This window comes from Calypte anna, chromosome 1 (genome assembly GCF_003957555.1).
Source record: "Calypte anna isolate BGI_N300 chromosome 1, bCalAnn1_v1.p, whole genome shotgun sequence".
NCBI lineage: Eukaryota > Metazoa > Chordata > Aves > Apodiformes > Trochilidae > Calypte > Calypte anna.
The window spans coordinates 190082765-190106124 of NC_044244.1; the positions used below are offsets into that span (position 1 = coordinate 190082765).

Below are 23360 nucleotides of genomic sequence, written 5' to 3' on the forward strand. Positions count from 1 at the left end.
ACTGAGTAGAAAGATGAGATTCTACCAGAAACTAAGAGAAGCCTTATTTTAAACCTTTCTACATAGATTCACAGTCTTTCCCTAAGTTTTTATTAAAGCTTTAAGATTCTCAGAAGTTAAAAGGAGAAGCTCAAATTTGATACAGAATTCAGGGGAAAAAATAACAGTGTTTTACTGAAATACTTATGAATGTACTTTTTAAAAAAAGATAACACAGCAAAAGCTCAGAGACCAGGAAACATGCCTTTTTCTTTTATGAAAAACTTCGTTACAACTTCACTAGGATGAACTACTTACATTATACGATGCTTGTATTTCTCCTGGAAGTTTCAAAATTACCCTTTTTGTTTTACCAACTGCTATGTAAATGTTAGAGATTTGTCATTACTTCTTAACACAAAAGTTATAGATTCAGGAAAAAAGCTTTGACACTATCAGAAAAGGCATATTAATGGCTATTACTTCTGCAACTGTTACTCCTACCACAACAAAGAAAAAAATAGTATTAAAACAACAAAAGTGACATAAACCAAGGTTAATATAAAACTGTAACTTTTGGCGATTGTTTAAATATTTTCTTAAATGTGTAAAAGCTGGTACAGGTGTTTGCTTATGCCTAGAGACATTAGTTTGTTGCTTACATGGCAGCAAAATCCCAATACAGAATATGACATTCTAAAACTAATATTTAGTAAACCAACTAAAATCACCACAATTTTCTTACTCTTACACCACTGGGCTATTCTGCTCTGCACCTTCCCAGTTGCTCCATGCCTCCCCCCTCCCTCACCCTGGCCCTCCCACAAAGGGGTGAGAAGGGTGCCTGCACCCAGTACCTCCCAGCTGGGAGCTGGGGAGGGGAGGGCTGCCACAAGAACTGTCCCAACCCTTCAGGTGACATCTCTCACCCAAGCCAGCATGAAGGTGAAGCCCCCAGGGACAATTAGCACCCACATAATGGGATCAGACCAGTGGGAAAAGATGGAGCGAGAAGACAGGGAAAGAGACTGCAGGCTACATGGCCTACCAGATCTCAGCTGTCTGTTTCTGGAGAACTTCAAATGTATGGTGTTATTTGAAGGTACTATGATTGTATTTTATTTTTTTACTTCAAAAAATAAGTGAGGATAGATTCAAATAATATCATAAGTGTACAAAAAAGAACTCAGAGAAAGAACTGCGACCTTAGGCACAGTTCACAAAACCTCTTTAAAAGCATATAGCTATGAGCTGGTTACCAAGACCCCCAAAAATTAATCTGCAAAGATTATTTTTATTTAAGAAAAATAATTGTTACTGGAGAAATTAATTAGAAGCTTATTTTCAAGGAAACAGCTGTCTAATCCATTGATGTAACTGCAGAGAGCACCTGCTTCCAAGAGTCTGGTGTTGCATCCCAGGAATTATCTACTTGGAACATGAAAAAGTCATTATGGGAAGAGGATCTGCGTTCTTGACTACCCATACAACCAATCATGCAGCTAAATTTAATGAGCTCTTGACATTACTGCAGAGTCTCAGCAGCCAGTACACAGTTGTTTCTAATCCTGACAGGGAACTACCCAAAAATTTAAGAGTTCTTTTAGCACTGCCTCACAAGCAGTTCCCAAAATCTTAAAGAAACCCAAAAATCTTTTGTTATTGTTTTTTGTGCATGGATCTGAATTTTATCATTTTAGTGCACCAGACATGGAAAAATTTACCATGCACCTGCAAAACTAGTTTTTTTGGGGTTTTTTGAAAGTAGTAACTGATGTTAATCTTTTTCTCCAAAGACCTTTTCTACATTTTAAGTAACCCATTTTTCATTAAGTCAATGAGTGTCCACTAAGCTTGCCTGGTGAGCCACAGGACAAGTTCTCACAGGTGAAGAAGATGTTTGTTTGACAGCAAAGGATGAACGTATAGATGAGTGAAATAACTCAACAAAGTCTTCTCATGATAAGAAGAAAAACAGAGGGAAAAGCACATCATGAAACCACTCAGTACTCTGAACTGATGACTTACTATGAAGGTCTTCAAATACACCACCAAATACATCAACCAATTTCTTTATGCTTTCCAGAACACATTTGCTGTCCTGTTGAACAGCCTCAGCAGGTATTGCTCTGAAGCACAATGACACCAAGTTTTTTATCAGAAGAAGACTTTGTAGAGTTATTTCACTCAACTATATGTTCATCTTTGCTTTATATAGCAAAGACCACAGGACTCTACACATGCTCTTTCATTCTGTATCCCCTGCATCTACAGCTTTCAAATGGTACAGAAGAGCAAATCATTTCATTAAGTCCCAACAGTCAGAGGTCTTTTTGATTAGAAGCTGGGCACTTTGAAAGAATACAGAAAAAGGTGAAATGCACCCATAGTTGGTCGTGAAATATTTGCTCCAATAAACTGACTCAGGCTCTCCAAATTGCCACAGAGAAATTCTGAGTTTCTGAGAGGTGTGTGAACAGATGAACTGCCAACTAATCTAGTGAAATGGCTTTCAAAATGGGATTACATTGAGAAAATACTATTTAAACTTGATAGAAAACAGATGATTGCAATATGGATGAAGCCAATCAAATGCCTTAGGGTATAGGGATAACCAATTGAAAACACTCATCTCTCATCTATTCTTAGGCAGCTTCTGCAAAAACAGTTCTAGGAACAAATTGTGGAGTCAGTCCCTCACTGCCAAAATGTTATCTTGATGTGAGTTGCACTCAAGAGCATAAAGGAAGTATGAGAATATCTAAGTGCAATGCAACAACAGCATCAATGGGTTAACAAATTCAAATCCAGGAAAAAATAAATTCAAGGTAAAAATTTCTTTCCTGCAATTTGCAGCAATGTAATTGAAATTAAACTGCTTTTAGTTTAAATCCTGTTATCATTGGAAACTCTTCTTAAAAAGTCAGCAGTTTTAGCTTAATTCTATTTCTGGCCTGTTTCCTCAACAGTCTCAAGAGACCTTCCTGTAAAATAAAGTGCACATCCTATTCTGTAAAATGACAGAGTGCATAATATCAGGGTATTCATCACATTTTTCTTCTTTCCCAAAAGGGCATGTAAGAAAAAAATAATTAAATAAAAAAATTATTTAAAAAAATCAATATCCTATCCAGTAAAAGTATCCTGAAACAAAAACTTCTGCTAAGTTAGTAACAGACACCTGAGATAGAGCAGATATAGGTTATGTCATCAGATTTCATTGTTCCATATTTAAGGCAAAGCTTTCACAAATACCCACTAAATCTTTCAGTAGTCTTTTTATGTCACAATTTCCAGTTATTTCAGCCATTTCTCTGAAATGCAAGGAAGTAACAAAAGGATCTCATCTTTCCTATGTTTCCTCAAAAGCAATCCAAACAAGCCCCCCTGCTCAGCACCACAACCACTTGCATTCACCTTTGCCCACAGGCAAAAGGCATTCACAGTGAGGCCAAGAGATCCATAATTTCCAGCAGCCAAGGAGAGTTGTTCATCAGAGCATGAGCAGGAGTTTATAATCTTACAATATAGAAAGGGCTTATTAAAAAGCTGAAGAAAAAAGAGTTTGATGCTGGTTTTATTTTCTCTTCAGAATATCTTGCCTGCTTTACTACTTTTTATTACTGTTATAAGTGTTATTAAATTACTTATTAGAATTAGCTGGTGGAAACAGAAATCCTTTGAGCTTACAATTACCCTTATCTATTCATTCCTGCTTAACTCAAAAAAGGTATTTTCAGCCTAAAGTCACCTATTCTTTTTGTACCACTGAAGAAAATATTTGGTTTTCCCCTCCATCAGCTCTTACAATCATATAACTAAAATTACTCCTTAGCTGGACCAATTTCCTTTTCACACTACCCAAATACAGGTGGTGGTTAAACAGAAACAGCTTTGTTAAACCACACCCATTAAAAGTAGTGAAATAAAACGTGAGTAAAACAAAAAAAAAGACAAAATCTGAGAAACAAGATCACCAAACACACTCCTTCTCCAGAAAGTATTTAAAAGAACTGAAAACAAAAGGAAGTTGGGAATGGTAGAACATTCAGCAATTCAAATTTGAACCTAAAGACCAAACTATGTGCAGCATCCTTGCAGGCTGCTCACAAATCACAGCCCTCCAGATTAAATACAGGAAACAGGAAACACTGTGTGACCTCCCCCTGTATTTGTCATTATTTGCACTACTGTCACTATCTGCAAGGTATGGTTGACCTCACATGGACCTTAATGTTCATGGACCACAGGGAATCATTACAAAAGTGAAAACAACAGAGACAAAAGCAGAATGGAGCAGAGCAGGCAGCACATGTCTCAGTATAGCTACAATGCTGAGGAAAGGATCAGGTTACACATATTCAAGCAATTATACACCAGTGTAAAACACAGACTGATAGTTTCAGCTATCAAATTACAGGAGATAAAAAAACACTTTTAGAAATACAATGGTGTTATATACAAGTTTTAATCTGGATGATGCTTTAATAGATCAGTCATGCTACAGTCAGCTGAAAGTTTGAAAATATACACAATAGTTTTAGTGAAAAAAATGTGCTCACATCTTTTTAATTAAATCTTGCAAATAATACTTTATGATACTTAGTTCATACAATCAAAATAATTCTGCCACATCATAACAGATAAAAATCATTTGGGTTAGAGGCAATAATGTTTTAAACACCTCAGATCACTTACTTGGCATCAATTACAGCTCTCTAAGGAGAAAATAAATATTGAAGGAAACCCTACATATTTTTAAGAGGAGCACATAAGAATTAGATGTTCTTTGGTGAACAGATGAATAAAGAATTTACTGTCAGTAGATCCATAAAGGGATTCCAGCCAACAGGAGGAATCAACGAAAGTAAAAGCACCAGCCATAGACCTTCAGAGGGGATTTAGAAAACTAAATTCCTTCCTGGCAGTGGGAACTACTCAGCTTCAGTGATGAGTACATCAGCTTCTGCAGTGACCCAAGTTTGAATATTTAAAAAACAAATGCCTGGTCTTTACAGGGACAAAGATATTTTTAGTGTAAATCAAGGGGAAAATAACACTTTACTGTGTCAGCTCATAAGCTTGTGTCTGTGAGGTGTTTTCTCCTGTCATACTTGATGTTCACTCACAAATATATTAGATTACTGGGTTTTTTCCTGAACGTCAGAATATCACTTCTTTGAGCAAACTGATATCTTCAGACCAACCTCTGTAATTTTCCCTTTGAATTGTAGTAATGACAAAGTATGAGATGGCCTGTTTTCCAGTCTGGAGCACCAGGTGAGTGCAGAATACACTGCAGGTCATCCCTTTGCACAGCTTCCTGTGCTAGCTGCATCCACTGATGCTGTTTTGCTTCTCTAATTCAGCTGCTTCCATTAAGGCAGAACGCAACATGAACAAAAGTCTGTTCACCATGAGACACTAAAATGAATTGATCATTCTGACTCACAGAGTAATCAGTTGCATTTTCTAATTGCAACATTTACTCACCCAGAGCTTTTTTATACACAGGAATATCACCTCCTCACTTTTCTGTGTCCCACCTCCTTATCACTTTCCATAAATCAAATGCCATTGCAGCATTATGCTATTCAGCCCTTGGGAAAAGCTGTATTGATAATCTGAGACTTTCCACATTCTTTCAGAAATAACTGGGCAGAGCAGTGTGCAGGGAGAAGCTTCAGTGGGATCCATCAGATGAGATGTATCACACAGATGTAGGATAATAACCCCATAGCCCTTACAAGTTATAAATAACACTGAAGGAGGCAACACCAAAAGGTTTGATGAGGATGAAGGAAAGGACTTTGCTTATTGTGGAAATTATAAAAGACAGTGGTTTTGGTAAGAGTTTGGTCTTTATATAAGTTGGTTCCTCCCTAGCCTGAGAGTGACATGAAAGACACATTTCCTGAAGCAAAAGGGTAAAAGGAAAAAATGATGAAGGCACTGAGGGAGAGAGTATGAAAAAGTTCAATATGTTACTTTGCTATCTTAAATTAAGAAAAAATGCCAGGAATTAAAAAAAGAAAATATATTACAAGAGGGAGACAATTTAAGGGTTTTGTTTGCTTTTTGTTTTAAATGTGTTGCAAAGAAAGAGTAAAAATTTAAGGGGGAATATTGATCTCATTAAAACTGTTTTAAACACTCTAAACTGCAGCCAGAGTGATCATAAAGGAACTGAAAAAAAATATCCATTGGATCCAAAGAAAATGTCTGAATGACTTATTTACAACTAAGTAAAATACAGGTTATTTGAAGAAAAATAACTCACTAGTACAACTTACAAAAAAGAAAAAGGAAACAAAATAGCATGGACAGTTTTACCACTATCCCATCATCAGTGGAACTGGTCAACTCTGGGCTAGTCATCAGTCTACTCACTGATAGTTAGAAATAATTAAACCTGTCAGGACAAGGAAGAAGAATAAATTAGTACACCATTAAAAGTTCTTTTCAACCCTAATTACAAGCTGCCTTGCTTTTGTGGAAAAAAAAAGTAAAAAAACACTCTCTTAGGGGAGTTCTGTTGCTTCCTTTGTGTTAAAGACCTTAAGTTTAAATTGCAAAAGAAACTAAATTGAACCTTTTACAAAATCTTTTAACCTGGTATCCATGTACAAATATTGTAACATCAAAGTACTTCTCAGATTGCTTCCAGAACTTCTGGAAAACTTTCAATACCATTTGAAGAACACCTACTTCACTACTGGAGAAACAAAATGCTTCTCCAAATATTAACTGATATTGTGGCACACAACCAAGGGAGAAAAACATATAAAAATACTGTTTGGGGGGTAAAAAAAAAATAAATCACAAAACATTATTACTATTCAGCTTCTTAAAACAAAAACCGAACTCACTAAACAGAAATGCCACAATAAAACAGTATGAGGGTTTAATACTAACAGATTTTATAGACAAAGCCTACATGAATTCTGACCTGAAGTCCCCATGGTTTTAAGCTGAAATATTTCCAAGATACAAACCAGCCATTAATAGGCAACTAAAAACAAAATAGAAATTATGTTAGGATTCAATTCTCTTATGTCTTGGTTTGTTTTAAAAATTATCTATTGGGAAATCTGGAGATAAAAATGAGGACCCTTCTCAGATACTACCTATAATAAATACTGAATTGCTAACAAAGTTTTAGTTTCTTCCAATTAAAAACTGTTTGCACTAGAAAAGTGTCAATCAATAAAAAGGCTTCACAAGTGGATATAAATACTTGATATTCTGAAAGGCTGTAACTTTGCCAATTCTATATATAGAAAAAAAAAATTATAAATGGATATATAAAATAAAACTCTTACATCGTTTCTCTACCCCAAATATAGTACCATTTTTTATCTGCTTGTTAGGTCACCTAAGCAGAAACTACTTTAGAATGGTGAAAAACATGACAAATCAGGTCTTATCTTCAAAGGTGGTGGTGGGAAAACCCAAAGGAATTTCAAACTCTTAAGATTTCAACAAAGAATTTAATTATGAAGAGATTTACTGCTGTATTTTGATACTATAATCTGCTTAATATACAGGAAGAGGTCAAAGAAAAAAATTAAGCAACATTGGTTCATTAATATATCTTCAAATGTTTAATATTATACTAGATAATAACATCAGAAAACCAAACACAATTAAAAAAAAGAAAAAAAACCAACTTGGATAAAATTCTTTATGATACACAAAGGATTTAAAACAGATAAGGGTTCAAATTTTTCTATACTTAGATATTCCAGCAATACGAGCAACTTTATCTCATTTTAGCTCTCTTGAAATTCCTGCTTACAGAAACTTTCACAATTGGTGCCTTGGGACTTGAGAGAGCTAAAAGCAGAGAGCACAGAAATCATATTACAACTTACAGACCTCCTTTTCCATGGTCTTCCTGTGATCAGAGGGTTAGGTCAGTCCACAGACTGTCTCTGTCTTCTCAGTGCCACTCCAGCAAGGCTTGCACCCTCCCACATCTCTCTGCACCCAGCCCTCTCTTTGGGAATGATGCTACAGAAGTGCAGACCTGGTGGGCTCTTCCTATTTATTATAAGGAAAGAGTTTGTCCTGGTAGCATCCTAAAAAAGTCCTGTTGAAATATGGGAGAAAGAGAAGAGGGGCAGTGGACAAGATGTAAGGACACCAAGATCCCTGGGGCAATGTGCACTGAGCTGCTCTGAGCTGAGGATGGGGACAGCAGGAATAGCAGGACTTCCTCACACCAAGGGGTACCAGCAAATGCCTCTGCACAACAGCTTGGAAAAGCAAAAAACATTGTGCAACAAAACTTAGAAATTACTTAATCTATGGCAGTTATATGGCCCATTATGAAAGAAAGGGCAGTAGGGAGGCATCTCTGAAGGGAAAAGTGTCAGGATAGTATGAGCAGAGAGAGCACTTCGGGGAAAAAGATATAAAGTCTGGTGAAAGAATGCCAGAGCAGGGATTACACCATGTGTTGCATGCACAGAGCTGGTTGCTACTCTCCCTGCCTAGAAGCATGGATTAACACCAACACCAAACCCAGCCCAAAATCACCCTCAGGAGAGGACAGCAAAGAGCAGAGCTGCCTGCTCTATGGTCACACCTACCCATGACACCTTCACCTCTTATGGGAGGAAGTAAATTGAGAAGGACTTAAGAATGAGTTGATCAATTTTGAGTTCTTTTATACAATTCATCTAAAATTCTCCTCATCTTTCAAATGCACAAAATGTTCTGCCTGTTTCAGACACAAGCCTGATACCTGAAATGTTAAACAGCTCTCACTTTTTGGTACAGTATCAGTAACATAATTCATTTTAATCAATTAATTAAAATTAATTTTGCTTGCATAAAAATGCCTTCGCATAGCTGCCTGAAGGAGGAACTTATTTTCAGCCAGTTCTTTGTCAGTACATCCAGTGCTGGGTAGCACTTGAACAGGTCTTGTAGTAAAATCTTACGCTGGTGTTTTAATAAATGCTAAAGCAAAACATATCCTCTAAAGCATTTATTAAAGTCAGTAAAATTAATATCTCTATAGTATATTCGAGGATAAATAACCTTTTTTTCTGCATTAATGATTATCATATAAACCAACTGTGCAATGTTAGCAAACTATTAATGACTGATATTTTACAGTATTGTGTAGTTATTCTCATAGGAGGTTCCATATAATAGAGTTCCACCAAGCTGATACATGCACTGAGGGGCACCAGCCTCATTTGTTTTAGAAAATTTCAACCTGAGCAGTTCAAAGCAAGAGTATACACAGCTGGAAACAGGCTGAGAAAGGGACAGACTGATAAACTGATAATTGATGCAACAAGCCCCTCTACAAATTCATTGAGTGTACTTAGGAGTTTAAGGAAAAAAAACCCTGCATCATTTTTAAATGGCTGTTCACTACCCAAAAAACCCCTACTCCTCTTCAGTGTAACAAGAAATATCTCAGATCCAATAAAGACATTAAATATAAGCCAGGGTGGTAAGTATTCCAGGGATGGTAAATTGAAGACTAAGCCAGTGCTCATTCCTATGAGTCTGTCAATGCCCAGATTTAAAAAGAAAAATAAATAAGTATATGCTAAAATTATTACTACTTCTCTGGCAAAAAAATTAACTTCCCTATTTGGTTAAATGCTGTTAAACTTAAATGGACACATACACATACTTAAATTTGCTCCCTAATGAGTAAAGCACTGAAGTGTGTGCTAAATGTGCCTTTGGACATTAGTGTCCCATGGTGCAGGTTCTTGCAAATATTTAAGCACATGTTGAGTTCTTTTACCTTTAATAATCCCATTGATAAGCATGTCCATAGCTGCAAGACTTTGAATACTATTGAGAAGGCAATTATATTGAACTAATTACAACTGCAATATCACTTCTTTGTAAATTAGATTCCTATAGACATGAATGAAGGACTTATCTCTACAAAGAGATAAGAATGAGGAAATTAAAATTTAAGGGGAAAAATATACTACAAAGGTAAAAGAAAAAAAAAATCAAATTGCCAGAGTTGACAAACAGAGAAGTCAATTTTCTTTGTCCAAATTCCACATTTTTTTCAGAACTTCAGTACTTCAACAGGGTATATAAATCAACAACAACAGCATTTGTATTTTTAATTTTGCATAATTAATGAACAGTCTTCCTTTTTACTGCAATCAGAACCCCATATAGGAAAATATAAGCCAATTGATGCCATATGTCCCTCGGAATTGTTATTCCAGATGTATTCCTTGGAGTCACAGACTTGAAGTTCCTGTTTCCTTTAAATAAGGCATTCCTACAAACTCAAACAAAGCAATTTTGAGTATAAAGTAGCCTCTTAATATTTATTTATATATATATATATTTAGTTCCTTCACCATTTGCCTATAAACTAAATACAGAATAAACAATTTGCCTATGACATATTAAATTGTCAAAAAGCACATGTGCAATTAACTTTAGCTTTTAGCCTGAGATTTCTATGGCCAGAATGCTGACCTTACACAGACATTTGGGAACTAATTTTTAGTTTCAATTTCCATTGGTACAAAAGAATTTCACCTGCTCAGTGAATCATTTGGATTCAATCAGAAAACTTGTTTCTAAGAAGCTGCAGTTTCATTATCCTTTCCTTTTAGCCTGTCACAAAGAAAGAATTAACATAATGTGCAACTTTTGTGGGAATATTTGGTTAATTGAAGGTTAACAGTGCTAAGTACTGCTAACAGAAAATCAGAAATGGGGAAGGGAGTTTCAGCAATAGCATTCCCACATTGCCCTGCCAACAACCTCAACCTTGTTGGGCCGTTTTCTCTAAGGGCTAAAAGTAATTAAGTTTCATTGCTAAATCAGTCTTGAGCCTGTCTTGAACAGAAAAATCATTTATGCTTAATTGCATGTGGTGATGTGGTGAGCAGCCTATTAGGCAGACTGCAGATACCAGTTAATTTTTTGCAGCTCTGCAGGATACTTAAAAATGAAAGGTCATTATTTTATCCAGGCAGTCAACTGTATAATTCATATTTCCTATAGAAAACAGTGCTACTTAAAAAAAGGCTCATTAGTTGGCACATAGCTATGCTAAATACTATTCCAAGGGTTGATTTAAAAATCACGAGAATCTGAAACTTAGAAGCAAAGAAACTCAATATTTATTTTACTACAATAAATATAAAAATATTTAATAATTTATATAGTTTTATATATTATAGTACAAACATTTAGAAACATCTTTTTTATTAGAAGAATATGAATGTATAATATATGCATGCAGTCATACAGGCACAGCTGAACACACGCATATGTCCAGAGGAATGTTCACCATGACCATAAGAAACCACGTACTGTTTGTAATCAAAACCACATACTTTTCACCTGAATCCATCAACAAAGAATTAAGTTTCCATAAAATTGCAACTGACAGGAACAGATTGGTTTCATGGTTCAGAGTAGGAGAACAGTTCCACCAGTTCACTCACACTAACATTCCTGCTGGCAGAATAGACCCTCACCTATCAGAACCATCTCAGACTAAGATAATAGTCAAGAAAAATCACACATTTTTTTCTGAGACAAAAGAGTTTTCATTTTTGTAAAATACTACATTAAATTGTTACTGTAAAGCAATGCAGGCAGTTACTACAGAACTTTAAGAATATACAGTTCAATAAGGACCTTGTTACTGATTCTCCAAGTACCAAAATGCTCACAACTGAGCACTAAGCAATGGCATTTGACCTTCTCTTAAGAAAAACTTGCTTTACATTTGTAGAGGTATTTAAATGCCTAAGGCTACACTGTTCTCCTAAAGGTGGTTTCAGATCACTGCAAATGTGCCACCAGACTTAACTTGTCCATAAATCCAGCAGTTCTCATCCAATGCAGACAGCAATCCTGTCACCAAACATTACCTTCTGTTTTGGGCATCAGTTCTCAATTCTAGTAATATACTTCCCTATAAATACAAAAAAAAAACCAAACCCAAACGGTATTTTCTCATTCCTTCACTTTTTGGAAAGAACACTAAAACCCTTAGCCTTTATAATCTGGAATTGCTTCCCTTACTGTCTTTTGATATTTTTACAGCTTAAGAGAAGTTCAGGTAAGACTTAAATCTTTAGTTTTGTATAATATGAAGAAAATATGTACCAAATAAAATTGTCATACAGAAAAATACAATGCACAGTTCAAAAATTCAGCTCTTTAAACACAAACATAAGTACACAGAATCACAAGAGAATGGTTGAGGTTTGCAAGGACCTCCAGAGGTCAACTGGTCCAACCAGTTTCACCTACCTCTGAGGATGGAGACTACATAACCAAAAGTCTAATGCGAGGGCCTGCTGCTGACTGATGTCCATCCTGACACCAATGAGAACACCCAAGTACCTTTCTATGCAGTTGTTCCTCCCCAGATGCAGAACTTTGCACTTCTCCTTGTTGAATTTCATGAGGTTCCTGTCAGTCAATTTCTCCACCCTCTCAGGGATAACAAGCACCTTTCTTCGGTCTATCACCCACTCTGCCTAGTTTGACACCACCAAAGCAGCAGGAGACACATTCTGCCCCACCACCCAGATCATTATTGATGATATTAGACAGGATCAGACCCAGTATTGACCCCTAGGGTACACTGCTAGTTACTGGTTTCCAATTAGACTTTGTGTCACTGGGCCTTTTGGGCCCAGCTGTTTAGCCAGATTTCAGTCCACCTCATTCTCCTCCCATCCAGCCCATACTTTAGCTGCTTGTCTATGAGGATCTTGTGGGAGACAGTGTCCAAAGATAAATCCAAGTCATTACTACTTAACCACACTCATTCTGTTCACATCTCTCCCCTTCATACTGTTCACCATTTTTACTTTTTATCAGTTCCCCAGCTACAATCTAAAACTATTCATTAATAAGGAAATAGAAAGTATTATTTACATGATTTTTCAATCTCTGATTATCAAACAGGAAACACAAAGCTTTCTTGCTTACTGTAGCACAGTCATAGCACATGTTACAAAAACAAAAATGCTTTTCCAATTGCATTGTGATTTATGCAATCTGCTTATACACAGGACAATTAAAAGCTATTAAAGGTCATGCATTTTTTTGTTTGTGTGTGATCAGTGAGATTTGAAGAAGTCTAACATACGGATAAGAAGCATAAAATAACATAAATTGGGACAGCAGAATGAATGAGAACATTGTTTCCTTAAGGGAATATGACATTTCATTTGCTGGAAATCATTGACTGTAACTAACATTTACACTAAAGATAAGACATCCTTTCTTCCAAGTGATTCTAACATACTCTACATGTTAGTTAACATACTGTATTTTAACTGTGAAGTCTTAGAGAAAATGACATGTTCACACATTGGGGAGACTATCATCATTCCAACAGCCTGACTCAAACAACTTGCACAGCAAATGAAGAGCACACATCTTTAGCATGTATTTAGCATCCTTAAATGCATGCAGGAATGTGAACAAATTTAGATTTATCAGCTGAAATAGCTATCACAGTTTTTTATTTCTTCAACTACATGAATTTCTTAAAATAACATTAGCATCAATAACACCAAAGTGAGAAAGAAGCATTATTCAAATACCAAGCCCCTATAAAACCTTCTGTCCCTTTCTGCAGGTAAAGAAGTAAAGTTTTCCCTATAGATTCTCTTTTCTGTGGTAGAACAATGGAGCAGTCAGTCTTTGGGGGCAGGTTTTAAGTACAAGGGAAGACACATTTCATTCCAAGACCATGATACATAAGACCCCAGTGTGAATAGTTAATAAACAAATAATATAAACAGTTATTAAACAAATAATATTGAAAATGTTTGTATTGGAATTGACAACCACGAACTACATATTTTAACAAAATATAAATTAAGAACAATTATCAGAAGAAAATAGTATCATATACTTTCCAGTACTGTATTTCTTGAACAACCAAGTCATGTAAAAACAAAAAGTAGATTGGGAAGTAAATGTATTTCCTTCCTTTTCGTTTTGTTGATGTAGTTTTTTGTTGCCTACATTTGCCATGCATTCCCTGTTTTGCTGACCAAAAAGAATAAGAAATATGAAATATACTGGCAAGTTATCATGAAGAAGTCTTTAAAATAGGTAACTCTCTCCTTACTTTACTCCTTGCCAAAAACCTCTTGGAGGAAGATACCTGACAAATATTTTGAGCATAATCCAATTTACTTTCTAGCCCTATATTTCACTTCACAAAGGGGAAATTACTATTATAATACACACATACCAACATCCTGACATAAAAAAAAAAAAAAATGCATAGCATGATATGTCAAATGCTTAAGTTCTAAACCACATTGTTTCACTCTATGAAAACAGACAGACTATATTTTCCATACAATTAGGAGAAAAGTACAAAGGATGAATCACCCAGTTAACTTTCAATACAGAAGAGAAATCATCTCTAAGTTTCCAAAATTATGTGTTATCTTCCTTCAGTGGTCTCCATACTCTGGAACATATTTATTTCTACCTTAAATATGTACCATATGCGATCCATATTTATTTTTCCTGTTCCCCAACCTACAAATCTCACCACTGGAACTTCAAGTTATTTGGAGTAGGTCAAGGCTTATGATGATTTTTAGTAAAAAACTAAATATCCTCATATTGCAATATTAAAATTGCATATTAAAAGAGCAGAAAAGCTCATATTCAGCTCAAGCTTTGAGACAAATTTACTTTTCTCTTAATGGTTAAAAAAAAATTAAAACCTATAAAACAAATAAATTGGATTATCCAGGACAAGCTATACAGATAACACCTTCACACAACTAACACATGGCAAAACCACCATACACTGGAACACCTCAAAAGTAACCTGGCAGTTTTTCTCCCCAAGGTAAAATGGCATTCTCTTTCTCTCCCTCTTTCTCTCTCTCTCTCTCTTTCCCTCCCCCCTCCCTCTCCAATCAAGTTTTAGTTTTCATTGCCTTTAATCAGAAGAGTTATTGAATTTTTACTTTCTTCCAGATAATACAGATAAGTTATGCCAGTTTTCAGCAATTAAGTTATTCACTGTGACCTGCCAGAAGGATTTTCCAGATACCAGAACTATTTTTAAATACTTCTGACACATAACCCAAACCAAAACCTTAAGTAGGCAGTCTATAAAAAAGTTGTGTTCTTATGGATACATTTTATTCATTTACTGCTCTTTTGCAGGATGTTATAAAAGACAAACTCAATACCGTATCCAGGAAAGACTTCACTAAAGAGAAAGCTGTAACCGTATGCCAGTAATGTAAAGGGATTTTTAAACTGACATTCAGAACACTCATCTTTGATACTTTTTTCTTTCTTTTCTTTAAAACACATTTCTTTTGAAAAAAACTAGATGTCAAAGTACAGATTATTCTCTAAGGAAAGAGAGAGAAAAGACCTCTCTTTAGAAAAAGAGGGACCCAGACCTGCCTGCAAGTAGCTCCCTTCTTTTACTTTTGCAAATACTTTTCAAAATTAAGAGAGTAATGGTAAGACAAATGTGTAGTGGAACAAAGCAATCAGACGCCTCTGATTACTGAGAAGTGGGTGTGAGCCGGTATCAAATCCACCTGTGCCCAATCAGGGCAGGCCCCCTACTGAGCATGTGCAAGACCAGGTGGCCAATAAAGGTGAAACTCACAGCCACAGACTAGCTCACTCCCGAACACTGTATTACCTTTATTGCACCACTAGTGCTCATCGCCTCCAAGGTGAGGCTCTCTGTGGAGTCTCGAACCCGGGGCTTTCGGCATTGCAGTACTGGGTCTTAACCAGCTGCACCATGAGAGGTAATCAGAGGCGACTGATTGTTTTGTTCCACTACACAAATGAATACTGTAATCTTTGGAATGAACACTGTAAACTTTGGATCTTACACAAGATATTAAAAAATGATTTGGTTAAATTAAATTGACACTGATTTGCAACGCATTGATTTTTAAAAAAAAAACATACATTTTTCTGTGTACTAGCAACCCTTAACCAGGAGGGAAGAAATGCACAGGATAGGATCCAAGAGACTGACAATCCTACTTTGAAAGCAGAAAAGGCCCATGAATATTATAAAATGACCTTACAAAAATGTACATTTCATTGTACCAAACTAGATTTCTTTCCCAATGCCAAACAACATTTTCCAGAGAGCTTTACAACCTCAGTGGGAACAAGCGAGGCTCGTTTTGACCAGCAGCATTGCTTTTGAGATGTGTCCTTGGCTGAAGAGAGAAGGCTTAAAAAGCAAAGTGCCTTCAGGACAGTAACTGTGGTGTCTTTACTGCTCCAAGATTTATGTAAAACTGAGAAAACATCTTTCCTCAAATATTAACATGACAGTAACAAAGAATTCAAGAATAAAGCATGGAAACCAGAGACCTTGAGTAGTCTGTGAGAGCAGAACTTTTGAACCCCAGACAATAAAGACATCTTTGTGATAGGAAGGCATGAGGGCAAGGGGTTCAGATGTCCCCTATCCCAGTGCCATTTGGTTTCTAATGTTCCTGTAAGTGATTAGGCCTGGTACAGCCCTGAGCTGAAATCACAGGAAGCAGTGTGCCCACAGCAATTTTATTTCCAGGAAAATTAATCTCAATTGATTCACAGAACTTTTTCAGAACTTTGAATGTTACTGTTTATGAAGTTGTCTTGACTTTCATGTCTTGCAAAGAAGCTGGCCAAAAATATAAGCAGAACATCATAGTGAGAAATCCCCAAATTAAATAATCCAATGTAGATTTCAATAATTTCCAGTATAAGCCCCTATTTAAAGGCCATCATCCTTCAAATGTTTGCTCTGCTCCATGTCACCCTGACAGCAACAATTGAATATGACTGAGGTGTACAAAGGCATCTTTCTAATGGCTTCCAAGGCAAGTAAAATTAGAACATCCCTTGTCATGAAAAAAAAACCAAACAAAAAACCCCCAACAACTTAGTTATTGCTATCAATAAAATGGCTCTTGTCTCCATGAGTTCACAACACAGCTGAGTTCCTGCTCTCTGCTACGACATGGTGGACAAGGAAGAAAAAAAGAGAGGGCAAGGAATCTTGCACTAGCAGAAATGTCACTTTGCCCTCTTCATTCCTAGATTAAAATTCTTTCTTAAAATCAATGCAAGATAAAACTTCCCAGTTAAGAAGAACCTATTCATATGTATCTGCATGTATACATATAAGCATGCATACAGTTTAAAAGAGATAAAATTTTTAGAAACATAGCTTCAGTAACTACTGAATTTTGTGATCTACAATTTATAATTCAGTGCAACCCAGAAATGCAAGAAATTAACACATGCACAATTTCTTCAGCTTTTCATAATTTTTAAGTTTACTATTTACTTCAATAGCATTATTCTAAAATATATATACATCCCCTCATATAAACCATGGGTTTGATTTCTAAAGAAAGACTATGCTGTTGAAAAAGAATTGTCAAAACAATCATTTTATCACAAAAATGTAAGAATTGCTTGTTTGGAAGTAATTGCATTGATGTTACTAAGCTCCTTCCTATTCAGACCCAAACAAACTGATGTTATCTTGAGAGTTGTTGCAGTCCTTGTTTTAATGCTTGAACTCAAGTCACTCAGGTGGCACTTGGACTGTGTCACTTTACATCTGCCACAACTGCAAACTGGAGAGGATAAAGTCTGCATAACTTATAGACCAAGTGCTGCATGACTATGTATTTCATATCACTGTTTCCACGTATAAAAATATGAAATATATTGCATTTTAAAGATCCTTACTAATCTGCTTGCATAGCTTTTAGCTAAAAATTTAATTACAATGTATCATCAGTATTTTAACAGTACCTGGCCTCCATTCACAAGCTTTACACTTTACATTGTTTACCTTACAGAAAACACACAGAATTAAAATTTCATTCTGAAATCTACTGAACATAGCTCTAAAAAGCAAAGACACCTCTTCTTATTACAAAGTATGCTTCCATGCCTGGGTGTCTAATGTCATAGCAATGCTTATCATTACATATATTTACATATCAAGGCCATAAGACATTTAAAGCTGAAAAGTACAATAATTTCATAGACTTTTATATCTACTTTTACTTCAAATTTGGTTGACAATGGTATTTTACAGAAAAGAATGCTCTGGTCTCATTATCCACAAGAGCACGGGTCTGATAAACTCCCTTCCACAAGCTCTACTGCTGTTCTCTCCAAGACAGAAGACAAATGTATATGGGTGGACATTGTGCAAATTCACCCATTCTTTCATCCAGACCATGTAAATGTTAATTCTCAAAGGAATCAGGAGTCAGCACCAGCAAATCAGTATTACCTCTGGTTAGATGCTGGTCATTAACTTACCTGGAAATTAACTAAATAAGCTGAGGAAAGACAGGACACACCATTCAGCTTCCACCTGTGTTTTGTTTTTTTTTTATAGTGTAACATTCAGCAGAGCCTTAGACAGCTTTGCAAAGGTATCTCGTCATGTACCTCAGCTGAAAACAGCTGCTACTCTGAACTGAACCTCTCAGAAACTTAAAGACACAGCCTTTGTATATTTTGTTTCTCACAGCATTTCAGGAACAACGGTTTTTGTGTAACTGGGGGGAAAAAAACACCAATTATCCTAAATTAATGGCATTCCATTTTAATACTATAGACTGAAGACTCAGTTCCTTTCTTTGAAACCTCTTCAAAACATCTCAGCTGTAGCAGGCATTATAAAATGGAGCCTATTGTATAGCCTAAGCTTTTATTTTTTTTCTCTCTGAATCTGCTATGCAAGTCTTTTGCTTCTCCTAATTTTTTTTCTTGTCTTTTTCATCTCATGACACTACATAAGGATTTTATAATTTCCACCATACTGAAGGTTGCCCGTATGCCTTAACATTTCAGACAGAAGAGCACAATCCATGGGGCCTGGCCCTTCTCCAGTTGTAAGGCAGCAACAAAGTTTTTGCTGGTAAGACTTAATGATGTCTGAACATACAAGCCTGAATTCTTCTGCTTGAAGTCCCAGCATTTTTCAGGTGAAAAGAGACAAAGACAGTTAATAAACTCATTAAAATGTATTAGGAAATTATTTAACCACAAAGTTCATACATGGCTGGTACCAGTTCCAGCCATCTGGGAATCATGCCTTCACCATTATATCTCTGTTACCCATGTCAGCCTCCATATTTCATAATATTTTTATCCATTAAGGGTTCCACATCCTCTGTTTATCCTCCTACTCATTCTCTGGATGGGCTGTGTGTGTTTGTTTCCCTCCTCCCCTGAGAACACCAGTCCTGCAAGTTAGTTGTTATAATCAAATCCCTCCTTCTTGCTCAGTTCCTCCACATGACATACAAATCTTAAGTGAAACACTGGTTTTTGGTATGTCACTTGCTCAGTGTGAATTAGATTGGTCACATTTTCTCTCTCTTTCTATAGTCACCAAAATTCAACTTGGCCTGTGCCAAATCTATTCTGACTTCCTCTTGTGCACCCAGTGAGAGCCACTGCTGCCAGTTATTACTCCTCCTCTTGACCCTGCCCTGGGGGGTAAGCATGCAACAGCAGAAGCTCCACAAGATGCAGAACTGGGCAGTATGAACCAGGCACCAGCCTCCTCTTCTTTCCCTTCTCCCCCTTTCCAGCAGGCTGCCTGCCACTGCCACTGCCACTGTCACTGCCACTGCTTCCTCAGCTGCCTCCTGCCACACCAGCCAGCACCCCCAAAGGCATCAGCTCTGCCTGGAAGTGGCTGGGTGACTGAGAAACAGACTGCAGCAGATCTTTTTCTGCTTCATGAAGACCAGAAGGAGAAGAAAGAAGAAAGCTGGGCAAGCTCTCTAGATGGTGTCAGGTCCAGGGACTCTGAATGCAGAGGTCTCAGCTATCTCTGTCACTGATTCAAAACCTTGTGACGTTGATGAAATGAACCCTAAGACTTCAGCACAATCATAAATTTGGTGTAATCACATCTGTTCATACAGGTTTTTTGTCATTTAGAAATGAGCTAAAAGCACTAATAAATAAACAAGGTTTTCCTTACACACCACCCTCAAAACAAAGCAACTGACAGAAATTATTATTTTTGTGAAAAATGGTATATTGAATCCCAAAAATTAATTCTGTTACTGGTTTTGATTCCCTCCCATGATGTTATTACACTTCAATCCAACCAGGAGGCAAGGGAACTGCTGAGAGGATTCTTCAGGAACCTTTATGATCTATATTCCACAATTAAATACTTTTCAGCACTATATACTCAAATCTGGTAGCTACTTTCAGCAGAACACTTTCCTAAACCCTCAACAATAATTATACAAACCACATGCAAGAGTCAATAGAACAATGCAACCTCATTTTTCAATTTCATCAAGAATAATAATGCAAAAAAAAAAAAAAAAAAAATTCTATATGAATAAAGACCTGATGTGTCCTCATGAATGGAGAAAGGTTGGAAGGAGAAGACATTTCCCATAGACATTTAATCTTAAAAATTCTAAATCCTCCCAGTGATGAAAGATGGATTATCATGGATTGTTTTTCATGCACCCTGTTTTGCCTGTATAAAATAAATGTTTGCACGTTAATCTGTTCAACAGTGCACAGAGAATATCCTATTTTTTTACATATTAATTTAAAACATAAGTATTTATGCATTTTTTCCATCAAATATTGAACAGTTTTATATCTTCTTAAGTATTAAGTGGTGTTACATTTTTAAGTACTGAACAGCACTTTTGCACATTTGGACTGCTGCCTCCATAGTCTGGAATTTCCACAGTTGCTCTGCTTTGATTTTCACTGCCAAGTTCGCACTTCTCAAACAAAATACAATCAACTCCAGTTCATATTCAATTTTTTTTCTGGCTCCCTTTCTATTTACACACTGTGCAAACATTCAGCAATTTCTTGGAAAAGCTAAAAAATATTTTAATATGACTCTTGATAATTATAAGTTTCTTCTGGAAAAAACAATTGCATTTGATTAATGTCATTCCTCATTTTCAGACCAAATAAATTATAATTCCACAATGGAATTCAATGCAAAGATCTTCCTTGGGTTAAAATATTTCCCCCCTCGTGTCCAGCCTGATAAAAATATGAGAAAAAAAGATCTTTCATTTCTCCCTCTGCCCTCTTACATAAAAAGTCAATTCTGGACAATTTTTACATGTTTTATATATAAATTATCTAGCTTAGCATTAACTGAAACCCAAAAATAGTGTCATGCAACACAGTACACCAATGTAAAGTTCACATTGTCAAACAGATGCACTTTCACCCAGATCCATTTTTGCTAATCACCCGCTACATCACCCAATCACTTGTCTTGCTGCTTCTCATCTGGTTCCCTCGAGCCCTGGGGGGGTTCAACTAATACAAGATCAGAAAAAACATCTGAAGCAAAAAGCCGAACTTTCTCCACCACATCAGAGTGGGACTGATTCAACATAAGATAGGTCAGATACAGCCACTGCTAATACCATTCACAGCAGAGAAAATCCTTGCATTGCATGATACAATTAGTTCCACTTTAAAAAAAATGCATCATTTGACTTTTCCATAATTACCACAACTCACTGGGCAACTACAAGGATGGAGACTCTACAAACTTTATGGGCAACCTGATCATAAAAACACAGAAAATTAAGTATCCTTCCCTGAAAAAAACAAGAAAGAGAGGATTTGGAAGGGTTGCACATATTCCATTACTAACACTTCTGGAAACTGTATTACATTCTTCTGTAGAAAAGAATGAAGAGCAACACATGAAAAAATATAAAGGGTTCATATTCAGAAAAGCTAAAACTGAGGAAAATGGCAGGACAGGAAATCTCAGACACATCTTCAGACAGTGATGCAAAGCTAACACTTTGTTTCAAAAAAGAAATTAAAGTGATTTCATCAGCATAAGGAACATTTTACAGCACATATGGGATTTCAGGTTAACTGTAGATGGAGATTCCAAACTGAATGTTGTGTCTATTGTATTAATTTGAACAAAGTTGCCTAAGAATTTTATCACCAACAGATTCACCATGAAAAAAACACTGAGTTTTCTAAGCTTAAAATCCAGTACACTGTAGCATACAGCTGTGAATTGCCCAGATCAGTTCTCTTCTCCAGTGCCATGACCATCTGCAGTTTGTGGGTTTTTTTAAACTAAATTCAACCTGAGCATAAAATCCACCACCCAATATTGGAAACCTTTAATCAGCAATGTTCAGAACACCTGACAGAAAAGCACACACAGAAGAAAACAAATGTTCACAATCAACAGAAGCATGTATGAGCAACATAATATTCAAATATATTTATCCTCTTTAGAGTAACTATGTATTAATACCTCATATACTATCTGAAGTTTCTAATTTCTTGAAAGAACAAAGATATGACAAAAATCAATCTCGTGTGAATTTTTCTATATTCTACATTTTTATAGAGAGAAAATCCAGTGAAAAATTACCTGGCTAAAAGGACATTCCTGTGAGTCATATCTATTATAAGGATAAATTATCATTCGGGCCAAGTGAAACATCAGTATTTTTTGAAGAATACTTAATCTTCCACTGGGCAGGATTTAAATTCTTGCTTTCTTTTTTAAAACAAACCTGTCATAGAGGTATGCAAGTTATATAAAAGTATAGCCCTCTTCACTTACCTGAAGACAGTATGTCTCCCAGGAACTTATAAAGCATTACATTAATGAACCATTATACCACATGTGCAAAAAAAAACCCCATATTTATATATATATATATTTAGCCTTACTTCTCCATGTCTTAAAGGTGTAATAGCTCCTCTTGCTACAGCCATTCGGAACAGTGTTTCTGTAGCCTGCATAGAAACACACACACATTAGGTATTTAACAAACAGCTCAGCTCATGAAGATTTGTTTCAACTTTTACAACATTTTTTTCAAGTGTCAGATGCCTTTAGCACCCATTTACAACAGAATCACTTCAGTAAATTATTTAGACCAGTCTGCAGAGATCAGGCAAAGGTTTGTTCAAGGTGAGCAGTTTACCAAAGATTTTGGTCTCAGCACAAGCAACCACCCAACCAGTACAGGGTCCCTCCCACAACACTGCAGCAGACAGACTCCTTATTCAGCCCCACACAATGGTCCACAGGTTGACAGGTAAAACTGACATACTAAGGAAAAAACAGCTATCTGGTATTTTACACCTTGTGAAACTGAATATTTTTTTAATTGTTGTTTAATACACTCCAAAAAAACAAGTATCAATATGGAGAATATGATGCAACTCTTCCTTAAGAGCACCTGAGCCCCTCCTTAACTTTTAATAACAGTGGCACCACAAAACACACTATCATTGTGTGCAAATGACAGGGGACACAACTTTGGGGAAATCTTTAACCTTTAGTTAGGTCACATACCTTCCTGTGT

At 36.1% G+C, this 23360-nt stretch overlaps 1 protein-coding gene across 1 annotated transcript in view; it reads right to left on the reverse strand.

Moving 5' to 3' along the window:
• The window catches only part of TMEM135 (transmembrane protein 135), a 162480-nt gene that overhangs the window by 68590 nt on the left and 70530 nt on the right, over positions 1-23360 (reverse strand). The window contains exon 5 of the mRNA XM_030463553.1: positions 22720-22785. Coding sequence (XP_030319413.1) covers positions 22720-22785 — 66 coding nt within the window. The remainder of the gene's footprint in view (positions 1-22719; positions 22786-23360) is intronic.